The sequence below is a fragment of the Podarcis muralis genome, chromosome 10 (assembly GCF_964188315.1).
Source record: "Podarcis muralis chromosome 10, rPodMur119.hap1.1, whole genome shotgun sequence".
Taxonomy (NCBI): Eukaryota; Metazoa; Chordata; class Lepidosauria; order Squamata; family Lacertidae; genus Podarcis; species Podarcis muralis.
The window spans coordinates 72352587-72364880 of NC_135664.1; the positions used below are offsets into that span (position 1 = coordinate 72352587).

The window sequence follows — 12294 nt, forward strand, 5'->3', positions numbered from 1 at the left end:
GAATGTGGCCCCTGGGCTGCAAAGGGTCAAACTCGACGACTAATCGAAAGCCCCTGGCTTCTCCCCCTTTGCCTCCTTCTCCCCGCCCTGAATCCAGCTCAGATGTGCTCCCTGAAGGAAGAGTTTGACTCGCTGCAGGAGGTGAAAGATGTGGAGCTGGACCGCTTGGAGCGGGAGCTGCGGGAGGCCAACGAGGAGATCCACAGCCTGCGCTTGGACGCTGAGGAGGCGGCCGCCTTGCACGAGAACGAGGTGGCCGAGCTGCAGGAGGAGATCTGCCGCCTGAAAGCTGAGCTGGAGCGCGTGCAGAGGGTCCGGAACGAGTACGACATGGAGGTCACAGCCCTGCGGGCCGAGATCAACATGAAGCGGCCGGGCACCGGGGACAGCCAGCCTGCCCCGGAGATGTTGCTGGTGTCCCACTTTGACGACCGTCTCGCTTGCACCTCGGAAGAGGTGGCCAGGCTCCAAGGTACAATCATGTCTCGGGTTACAGACGCTTCGGGTTGCGCGATTTCGGGTGGCATACTGCGCCGAACCCGGAAGTACCGTGTGATAAGACTTTTAAGGTCTTCGATATGTAATAAATCTTCATAAATGTACCAAGCAAACACGTACATAAATATATAAAGCACATGTCTGAAAACCCCACAGAAAGAGTCCTGAACAAATTGACCTCAATTATTTCTCTGTAAGGTCAAAGTGGGAAATCTCCCCATTGTCTTTTCCCTTCACAAATCCTGTCTTAAGGGCACATTTAAGATATGAATAGGACGCGGGTTGTGCTGTGGGTTAAACCACAGAGCCTAGGGCTTGCCAATCAGAAGGTCGGCGGTTCGAATCCCCGCGATGAGGTGAGCTCCCGTTGCTCGGTCCCTGCTTCTGCCAACCTAGCAGTTCGAAAGCACGTCACAGTGCAAGTAGATAAATAGGTACCACTCCAGCGGGAAGGTAAATGGAGTTTCTGTGCGCTGCTCTGGTTCGCCAGAAGCGGCTTAGTCATGCTGGCCACATGACCCGGAGGCTGTACGCCGGCTCCCTCAGCCAATAAAACGAGATGAGTGCCGCAACCCCAGAGTCAGTCAAGACTGGGCCCTTTACCTTTAAGATATGAATAGGGTGTGAGGCTGTGACCTGGCTCAGGAACGAAGTATTTATCATTACAAAAGACTGGCCAGGCTCCTCAGGCAATCCAATCAAGCGACCATTAAACAGGCAACCTGTTTCAGGATACCTGAAAATGCCTTATTATTATCTGATTGCCTTTTCTGGGTAGCCTGATCATTCCTTGGAGATGGTAAATACTCACTGTATTTTTCGCTCTATAAGACTCACTAGACCGTAAGACACACCTAGTTTTTGGAGGAGGAAAACAAGAAAAAAAATATTCTGAATCTCAGAAGCCAGAACAGCAAGAGGGATCGCTGCGCAGTGAAAGCAGCAATCCCTCTTGCTGTTCTGGCTTCTGGGATAGCTGCGCAGCCTGCATTCACTCCATAAGACGCACACACATTTCCCCTTACTTTTCAGGAGGGAAAAAGTGAGTCTTATAGAGCAAAAAATACGGTAGTTCCTGAATCTCTTACGCATATTGATAAGTTTGCTCAGCTTAACAGATACTTGCCAGACTGTATTTACAGGGAGGTGTAAGCCCTTATAGTCCAAAGACAATTAGAAAGCTTTTCCCATTTCCTTCCTTCCTCACAGAGAAATATTTGAGGTAAATTTGGGAGAGTCAAAAATGGCTTCAGGATTGTTCTGTACTATTTCAGAGATGTGGTTTATATACTTATGTATGTGTTTGCCTTGTACATTTATGAACATTTATTTTCTAGATATAAGACCTTAGAATTCATATAACAGTGCTATCAGCCATCCTGGTTTAACCTCCCCACGCTCGTTTCTGAGCAGCAAATGCGGCACTCGCCAGATTATCCTGGACTACAATTCCCACCATCCTGACCATGGGCCATGTGGATGATGGGCTTTGTAGTCCAGTGAAGTCACAAGAAAAATGTCTCGGACCTGGTGGGGAAATAATCGATACCCAATGCAGAAAGCCCACAATTTATGCACATTTAACTTTTGCACACTCTCTGTTTTATACACTTGGCAGAAAACTTTTTAAAAATAAGAAGGGAGTGGAAGGAGGGTGGGCAACCAGGAAAAAAAAAGACTTTGGCAATCTTACCCACCAAACCTTGAATCAGATGGAATAATCCTCCTGACATGCGCTGCTCGGCTGCGGCACATGATGTTTCATCCCGGTGGCTGTGCTTTGCAGAGGATCTCCGGACGCTGAGAATTAAGTACCAGGAACTGACCAACGAGTACCAAATCCTGCAGGAGAGCAACAAGATCATGGTCAACCAGCTGGAGAGACTGGAAGCCCTGAAATACAGGTGAGTCTCCATGTCCCGGGATTGCGCATGGCGGTGAGTGGCTTGTGGCAGGACCCCGAGGAGCCGGAACATTTTATTCGATTGCATTTACCGTATTTTTCACTCTATAGGACGCACTTTTCCCCCTCCAAAAATGAAGGGGAAATGTGTGTGTGTCCTATGGAGTGAATGCAGGCTTTCACTGAAGCCTGGAGAGCGAGAGGGGTTGGTGTGCACGGACCCCTCTCGCTCTCCAGGCTTCAGGCAGCTATCCGCAAGCCTTCGGAGCGCTCCGAAGGCTTGCGGATAGCAGCCTGCAGCCTGAAGCCCGGGGAGCGCAGTGCCAACTCCCGCTGCGCTCCCTGGGCTTTTTTTTTTTTTTTTAAAAAAAAGATTTTTATTAAAGTTTTCAAAAGGTTACAAAAAGAAAAAAGAAAAAGAAAAAATACAAAGTAAAAACAGTTAAAAACAATTCAATCTTTCCATGTCTTATCTTTCATTTGCTTGTTCCCCAGACCTCCTCACACCTCCCTTTTTTGTATCCAGTTCAATTAGTTGGTTCAGCAAATCCTTTCCCTCTTTGTTTTTATCCTAATCTTTAATCTTAATATATTATAACTTTAAATTATCACCTGTTAACAAACCATTTTTGCACATCTTTATAACATTACTGCTGAAATCCACTTAACTTAAATCCAACATCATTCTAACATTCATTAATTTTACAATATTTCTGTAAATAGTCTTTAAATTTCTTCCAGTCTTCAGGCAGCTATCTGCAAGCCTTCAGAGCCCGGCAGGAGTTCCCGCCGGGCTCCGAAGGCTTGCGGATAGCAGCCTGTTCTGGGGGGCTGGGGGCGAGGGAAGCTCGGGCTTCCCCTGCCCCAGCCCCGTGGCTAAAAACGAAGCCAAGACAGCGAGCGGGATCCATCTTCTTTGCTCTTTGGGGCTGGGGGAAAAAAATATATCCCCCCCTTATTTCCCCCCCCTAAAAACGAGGTGCCTCCTATGGTCCTGTGCGCCCTATGGAGCGAAAAATACGGTATATTCCACCTTTCCTGCAAGGAGCTCAAGGTGGCATGCCTTGTTCTCCTCTCTCCCAGCTCAGTCCTCACAACAACCCCATGAGGTAGGTTCGGCTGAGAGACTGTGACTGGTCCGAGGCCACCCAGTCAGCTTCATGACCCTCGTCTCCCATGTCCTAACCCGGCACGCTGTCTACTAAACCACGCTGACTCTCTTGCCTCTGCAAATATCAGCTTTAGAGCGAGGATTTTTTGCCGGGAGCAAAGTGGAAAGAGTTAAAGTCCCTCCTCAGCTCTGCTGCGCTTCCAAGATAATTTACCTGTTTAGGGAAGTTTTTTTAAATGACTGATGTTGTAATGTATTTTTAGCCTTCTGTTGAAGGGATGCGGGTGGTGCTGTGGGTTAAACCACAGAGCCTAGGGCTTGCTGGTCAGAAGGTCGGCGGTTTGAATCCCCGCGACGGGGTGAGCTCCCGTTGCTCGGTCCCTGCTCCTGCCAACCTAGCAGTTTGAAAGCAAGTCAAAGTGCAAGTAGATAAATAGGTACCACTCCGGCGGGAAGGTAAACGGCGTTTCCGTGTGCTGCTCTGGTTCGCCAGAAGCGGCTTAGTCATGCTGGCCACATGACCCGGAAGCTGTACGCCGGCTCCCTCGGCCAGTAAAGCGAGATGAGCGCCGCAACCCCAGAGTTGGCCACGACTGGACCTAATGGTCAGGGGTCCCTTTACCCTTTTTACCTTAACCTTCTGTTGGAAGCCACCCAGAGTGGCTGGGGAAACCCAACCAGATGGGAAGGGTAGAAATAACAAATTATTATTATTATTATTATTATTATTATTATTATTATTATTATTATTATTATTATTATTACCTGTACACCCCTGGGGCAAATGTTCTGGTTATAGTGATGGCTACCACCTTGAATGCCTAATAATAATAATAACAATAGCTGGTGTCCTTGTTTTTTGTCCAAGAGAGCCCCCTCAGCAGTGGCGTAGCGTGGGTTGTCAGCACCCGGGGCAAGGCAAGTAATTTGCGCCCCCTAACCTGCGGATTTGCGCCCCCTAACCTGTGGATTTGCGCCCCCTAACCCTAACCCCCAGATGTTGCGCCTGGTGCGGCCGGCCCCCCCTGCACCCCCCACGCTACGCCACTGCCCCTCAGATTTCTCCGTTAACAAACTTAATTCGTTCCGGAGGTCCGTTCTTAACCTGAAACTGTTCTTAACCTGAGGTACCACTTTAGCTAATGGGGCCTCCTGCTGCCACTGCACCGCCGCCACACGATTTCTGTTCTCATCCTGAAGCAAAGTTCTTAACCCGAGGTACTATTTCTGGGTTAGCGAAGTCTGTAACCTGAAGCATATGTAACCTGAAGCGTCTGTAACCCGAGGTACCACTGTATCTCCCTCTCAGTCCTTTCCCCCCAAACAGAGCCCGGAGCAAGTCGGACGACTCTCCCTCCCTCGACTCGGACTCCGAGGGGAGCACGGACCACCCCCCGTCCATCAACTGGAGGGCCACGCCCCACGCGAGCGGCAGCGTCTCCTTCAAGTCCGTGGAGATGGCGGGCACGGCCAGCGAGGGAGACGAGGACGAGAAGCTGTCGAAACCGGAGAGCGAGGCTGACTTGCGCTACCAGGTGAGGAGGGAGGAGAGCGAGGCGGATCCGGACCAGGCGCAGAGGTATGGGGAGAGGTTTTTAAACGGTGCGCCCCCTTTCAAGGAACCCTGGAAGAATTGTTTGGCGAAGGGTTAAGGAGGTCATGGAACGTGGTGGTTGAGATCATGACGCACGAATGAGGATGCCATAATAATAATAATAATAATAATAATAATAATAATAATAATAATAATTTTTTATTTATATCCCGCCCCTCCCCGGTTCAGGAAACCTGGCTCAGGGCAGTTAACAACAAATTTAAAACACTTAATTGATGCTACGATAAAAAAGCATAAAATATGGTATAAAGCGTAAATAACAATAAAATCTAGAATCAAAACTCAATTTAGGGGGGAAATCCATCCAATAAATATTAGATGATCACCAGGGCTAGCTGGCTATAGCGTATGGCGATGGTGGTCTTGTAGTAAGATCAAAGCTTACTGGGAAATGATATATAATGAATTGAAAAGGATGTTTAAAATAAAGTTTATTTTTAAAAAAACAAAAAACACCCAGAAGCTTTCCTTTTCGGAATTATAGGGACAGAACTACCCAATCTATATAGAAATTTATTCTTGTATGCGACTACAGCAGCAAGAATGTTACTTGCCTAAAAGTGGAAATAAGTAGAGGTCCCAGCAAAGGAAGAATGGAAATAACAACTTATGGGATATGCAGAAATGGTGAAACTTACTGGAAGAATAAGAAATCAAGAGAGCAAACCTTTCTTTAATGAAAGAATGGAAATGGTATATTGAATATTTACAGATGAATTGTAAACAGATAAGAACATTGGCAGGATTATTATAATAACCCTGCAGTTTTATGAGAGCATATATTTAGATGAATAAATGAGCAAATTAAGTTAATTTGGATATGCAGAAGATATTAAAAAGAAATTTAAGGAACCTCAGAAGGAGGGGGAAGGAAGTCACGTTTTGAAATGTTAACACAGGCACAGGCAAACTCCGGCCCCCCAGCTGTTTTGGGACTACAACTCCCATGATCCCTAGCTAACAGGACCAGTGGTCAGGGATGATGGGAGTTGTAGTCTCAAAACATCTGGAGGGCCGGAGTTTGCCTGTGCCTGTGTTAAAATGATTGTAAAACTAGTGAAATGTATAAACCTGAAAAGCATATTTTTTATTTTTATTTTTTAAGAGCATAAGGGCAGCCAAAATGACCAAGGGGTGGAGAGAAAGTTTGCAGTATTTGGGACATTTTCGTCCGGAGAAAGGGCGAGGAAGAGGCAACAAGAAAAAGCTGCCTTCTCCAATCAGGGGTTTTCCAGATATTTCAGATATTTCCGGCTGGCCTCACCACCCGGGGCTGGTGGGATCTGCAGCCTAAAATGTCAGGAAGGCTCTCTGAGGTCGGACAAGGCCGGTAACCCTCTCTGCAGGTCAGAAACAAAAGGGCACAGAGTTTTTGGATGTTGGGCACAGCTTGACCTTCTTGCCCTCTGTGCCCCTCTTCTTGCCCTGGCAGAGCGACCAAGCCCCACGCAGGACGGAAGACAAGGACCATATTGACCTCCCGGAGTGGGCAAGGAGAGCGGAAGAGCGGAAGGAGGGAGTGGCGGCAAGATCAGGGAGGGAAGATGGAAGTGAGGTAGGCATGACGTACGGAATAGGTGCTGATCAGGAGTTTGGTGGGAAATCCACGTGCTTCAGCTCTGCGTTAGCAGTACAGTGGCCTACCTTACAGGGTGGTTGTAAAGGGTCCAGTAAAATATGCATGCAAAATGCAGGAGTCTGGGCTTGGTAGCTAAGTTATTATTTTTTGCTCCATAAGACGCACCCGACCATAAGACGCACCTAGTTTTTAGAGGAGGAAAATGAGAGAGAAAAAAAATTCTGAACGAAACGGTGGATGTATGATTTTTGTGGTTCATGCTGTGGCCACAGACATGTGATTTGTTTGGGGTAGCCCAATGCAAAAATCCTGAGAATCCACGTGGATCCGTGCTTGGTAACCACGTTTTTGCGCCATTGCGGCCCCATTAAACAGTGGGTGCATGGTTTTTTGGTGCAGGCTGTAGCCATGGACATGCTATGTGATCTGATGGTGAATTTGGGGTGACCCAATGCAAAAATCCTGAGGATCCATGGGCTTTTACCTCTCCCCTCCCAAGCAGCCTCTTTTATCACGTCCCTTATCTCTCTTCCGATCCCACCAATCAGCTGTTTCCTTTCAACACCCCCTTCCCTCTTGTTCACCTTAGTGTCTGTTCCTTAGCTGGAACAGTTTTTTGCTCCTTCTTTTCTTCTAATTTCTCTCCTTATTGCTTTAGTCTTCCTGTTTCCCCCCTTTGCAAGTTTGCTGTCTTTACCTCCCCCCTCCCAGGCAGCCTCCTTTATCTCTAGCGTCCCTTATCTCTCTCCCTGATCGGCAAACAATCAGCGGCTTTGTTTCAACACCCACTTCCCTCTTTCAAAAAAAAGAGCAGGATCTGCTTTTCACCCCTGGGCAATTGGTTCCAGGGACCACGCATTCGCTCCATAAGACGCACAGACATTTCCCTTACTTTTTAGGAAGAAAAAGGTGTGTCTTATGGAGCGAAAAATACAGTAAGTTTTTACCCACCAGCTTCAAAGTCCAGCCCAGTCACAGACTGGCGTCACAATATTGTATACATTTATTAATATGGATCTTCTTTGGATAAGTTGATATAACTCTCAGGGTGTCCTGCAAACCGGATCGCTTGCAGGGAGATTAGACGACGGTTGGCTCTTTAATGGGCACTCATTCCAGGGAAGCTAGATGATGTGATGTCAAAGCAAGGGCCGGTCCCAGTGTGCTCTCCCATCACTTTCCTTACTGCAATTAGTCTGAAGGGAAGTGGGTTTGTGGCACAATCGTAGAATCGCAGAAATGTGGAGTTGGAAGGGACCCCGAGGGTCATCTAGTCCAATGCAGGAATCTCGTACAAGACAGGTGGCCGCCCAACCTCTGCTTAAAAACCTCCAGTGAAAGGGAGTCCATCACCTCCCAAGCGACTCCATTCCACTGTCAAGCGGCTCTGGCCATCAGAAAGTCCTTCCTGAAGTTGAGTCGGAATCTCCTTTCTTGTAACTTGGAAGCCACTGATTCGAGTCCTACCCTCCAGAGCAGGAGAAAACAAGCTTGTTCCCTCTTCCATGAGATATTTGAAGATGGCTCTCATATCTCCTCTCAGTATCCTCTTTTCCAGGCTAAACATACCCAGCTCCTTCAACCGTTCCTCATCAGGCTTGGTTTCCAGACCCCTTGACCATCTTGGTCACCCTCCTCTGCACACCTTCCAACTTGTCAACATCCTCCTTAAATTGTGGCACCCAGAACTGGACGCAGTATCCCAGGTGTGGTCTGACCAAGGCAGAATAGAGCGGGACTGTGACTTCCCTTTACCTGCACACGATACTTTTGTTGACGCAGCCTAGAATAGCGTTAGCTTTTTTTGCTCCTGCATCACACAAGACCCCTCCCTCCCTCCCTACTATGGTACCTGAATCTGAGGGGTTGCATCTGCAGAGCCTGGTCCCATATGGGGAACTGCCCCACCAACCTCAGTCCGGCCCTGCCTTATTTTTGACCACCAGTCCAGGGGGTAGCCCTGCCTGTCAGATTTCCCCCTCCTCCTTCACTCCAGAGCTTCTGCCTGCCAAACTTAGCAAAGGGGAAGAGGACAGGGACGAAACTACAATCAATGGGCTGTGTTGTTGCGTTCCGAAGGCAAAGGAAGGATTGGACCCTGATTAATAAAACACACGAGGCTTGGCCAGCAAGACTCTGGGAGGAAGTGCCAATAATAATCTGTCACATCCTGGCCCAGGTCCCTTTTATTAACAAAAGAACTTTTAACACAGCGCTTGTAAGAACCAATCAGATTTCCTCTGAGCATTTTGAAAAAACCACGTGGGACAAAGTTAGATCAGAGAAATCCTCTTAACTACAAAGAACTAATTTGAGCATGCGTACATGTTCAGGCATGTAGGGGACGCGGGTGGTGCTGTGGGTAAAACCTCAGTGCCTAGGACTTGCCGATCGCATGGTCGGCGGTTCGAATCCCCGCGGCGGGGTGAGCTCCCGTCGTTCGGTCCCAGCGCCTGCCCACCTAGCAGTTCGAAAGCACTCTTAAGTGCAAGTAGATAAATAGGTACCGCTTTATAGCGGGAAGGTAAACGGCGTTTCCGTGCGCTGCGCTGGTGCTGGCTCGCCAGTTACAGCTTCGTCACGCTGGCCACATGACCCGGAAGTGTCTCCGGACAGCGCTGGCCCCCGGCCTCTTGAGCGAGATGGGCGCACAACCCCAGAGTCGGTCACGACTGGCCCGTACGGGCAGGGGTACCTTTACCTTTACCTTTACATGTTCAGGCTAAATAAAACAGGAATCAAGGAGGAATGCATTTAGCAAACCCTGGAGGTCATAAACAGGCAGTAAACAGGAAAGGAAGGACAGGCAAGGAAAGATAGTATTTGCCATCTCCTTGTGAATTCTCTTCCTGGCCCTTAAGATCTACCTAAAGATTAACAAAATCTACATCAAGGCTACCTCCTTATCTTATGTACTGAGGATGCCTTGTGAAGCAACTGGTCTGTGTTTTAGAATGCCTGTCAGGCAGAGAAAATGGGCAGTAGAGAAAATGGGGCAGAGATGCAGAGGCTTGTGGGATTTGATCAGAAATTATTCTCAATGACTCAAGCCTACTCAAGCAGTGCTTTCATCGCTGACACAATGGCTTGCTCCTTTTTTCATAATTTCATAGCAATCCCACCTGACCACCACATCGTGCCCAGCCAGTGGCTCTGGCGCCACCTGCTGTTGGCCTCCGTGCCTCCTGCCCTACCCAGTCCCACCAGCTGTTCCTGGATCCCACTAAGACCCCGTGCGTCGGAAAGGTATGCGAAGGGATGCCCGGCTTGTCCGTTGACCCTCTGCTCTTCCTTCCTCTCTGGCAGCACGACCAAACCCAGGACATCCTGCGAGAGATGGAGAGTAAGTGTTGGCTCAGCCAGAACGAACGGGAGCAGCTGCACGAGGAATTGCGGATGTGCAAGGAAGAGATTGAGAGACTTAACGGCAGCATCCCCATCGGAGGACGGGTAATTCCTCAGAGGCGTTTGGGCATGTGTGTGTGTGTGTGTGTGTGTGTGTGTGTGTGTGTCGCGGGTTGCTCTGCTCGGTCCAGTGGGGAGCTGGGGGCTGGAGCAACCCTTTCCCTTAAGTAGGGGTGATTGATTAATTGATTGACTGATTGCATTTCTATGCCGCTTTCCGTTCAAACGAATCCCAAAGCAGCTTACAAGCAACAAACAGCAATAGCATGAACACCACAAGTACAGCATGAATCAGATAATCACGGGGAATCTGGTTCAAGTTTGAATTTGGGGGCAAAACCTTTCTGAAACGCAGCTGTCCTCTCCAGACAGGCTTTTAAGAACCAGCCGCCTCAGTGTCTCCACAGGGACATATTAATCGTTTTATTTGTTTATTTCATAAATAAATTTATGCACCATTTGATTGGGGGTGGGGGTGGGGAGAGACATACCTCAACGCGGTTTACAAAGAGAAGGGGGAAATAAAATTAGCTTTAACAGCAATACTTTGAAACGTTCAAAAGGTAAAACCAGCAAGAAACTGAAAGCAGGTTAAGACACACATCCACGTTCTGCATGTCTGGGTAAAGGTAAAGGGACCCCTGACCATTAGGTCCAGTCGTGGCCAACTCTGGGGTTGCGGCGCTCATCTCGCTTTATTGGCCGAGGGAGCTGGCGTACAGCTTCCAGGTCATGTGGCCAGCATGACTAAGCCGCTTCTGGCGAACCAGAGCAGCGCACGGAAACGCCGTTTACCTTCCCGCTGGAGAGGTACCTATTTATCTACTTGCACTTTGACGTGCTTTTGAACTGCTAGGTTGGCAGGAGCTGGGACCGAGCAACGGGAGCTCACCCCATCGCGGGGATTCGAACCACCGACCTTCTGATCGGCAAGCCCTAGGCTCTGTGGTTTAACCCACAGCGCCACCCGCGTCTGGGTAGGCTTGACCAAACAGAAATGTTTTTAGCAGGTGCTGAAAAATATACAGGGAAGGCACCTGTATGTCATTGGGCAGGGAGTCTGAAAGTGTAGGTGGCGTCGCAGAGAAAGATTGATTTCTTACAAATGCGGAACAGGTATCACGCAGCACTTATAGCAGCGCCAGATATCACGTGGGGATCAGTCGTCGGGGCACTTTTGGGGGTGCTGTGCCAAAAGAAGCCAGTGTGGTGTAGTGGTTAAGAGCCATAGACTCGTAATCTGGGGAACCGGGTTCCCGTCTCCGCTCCTCCACATGCAGCTGCTAGATGACCTTGGGCCAGTCACACTTCTCTGAAGTCTCTCAGCCCCACTCACCTCACAGAGTGTTTGTTGTAGGGGAGGAAGGGAAAGGAGAATGTTAGCTGCTTTGAGACTCCTTAGGGTAGGGATAAAGTGGGATATCAAATCCAAACTCCACTCCACAAACGCCAGACGACAGGGTTCGAGAGACCCAGCAATTCCTGCATAATGTCTTGTGTGGTTGCTTTTTTAAACACACACACACATTGACTGACTCCAATTCTAGCACAATCGCAATCCCTTTCCCGGTGGGTGGTAGGAATTCTGCGTAGCCAGCTTATCCCAGACACCCAAATTCTTCGGTGCAGAGTCATAGCACACAGGCAGCTCTGAAGCAGGATCCGGGCCCGAAATTACAGACCCCCCTCCCACACGGGCAGCCGAGACACCGTGTGGCCTAACTTCTTTCTTTCTTTCTCTTTCTCTCCTCTCTCTCTCTCTCTGGTCCCCTGCCTTGGCTCATCTCCCCTCCGTGGTGTCTGTGGCGTCCCCTCCGCCCTCCATCCCACGCTCTCCCTCCCCACACCGCCCCCCGGAACCCCACAGGCCCCCCACGTACCCGACCCTCCTGCCGTCATCTCCCTCCCTCTCATAGGACTGGTTATCATAGTAGCCCTGCTTTGGTGCTGGCGGGCTGAGATGTCTTCCTAAAGCCCCGAATCAGGTACTGGTATCCGCTTGGTCTGCTAGGCTGCGCTTGGCTTGCGTCTCCTGCATGAAGCAAGGACACACATTCCCCGTCCTCAACATTTGGTTGCTTTGTCATTGTCCACCCCCCTTGCAGTTACACCCATGTACCTGCCCAGCACCCCTCCCTCTCGCCTCCTTCCCCAACCCATCGCCTGCCGCACAGCCTGTTCCC

The 12294-nt window shown here is 49.2% G+C and overlaps 1 protein-coding gene across 4 annotated transcripts in view; it reads left to right on the top strand.

Annotated features, from left to right (window-relative positions):
- CCDC136 (coiled-coil domain containing 136) overlaps positions 1-12294 on the top strand; it is a 39476-nt gene that overhangs the window by 23671 nt on the left and 3511 nt on the right. For 2 of the 4 annotated variants that reach the window (XM_028746989.2, XM_028746986.2), the window contains exons 4-8: positions 98-472; positions 2285-2402; positions 4822-5047; positions 6560-6682; positions 10013-10156. In XM_028746989.2, the coding sequence (XP_028602822.2) occupies positions 98-472; positions 2285-2402; positions 4822-5047; positions 6560-6682; positions 10013-10156 (986 nt within the window). Of the gene's footprint in view, positions 1-97; positions 473-2284; positions 2403-4821; positions 5048-6559; positions 6683-10012; positions 10157-11978; positions 12097-12294 lie in introns of all 4 variants that reach the window. The other 2 variants (XM_028746988.2, XM_028746990.2) reach the window with 2 other exon arrangements.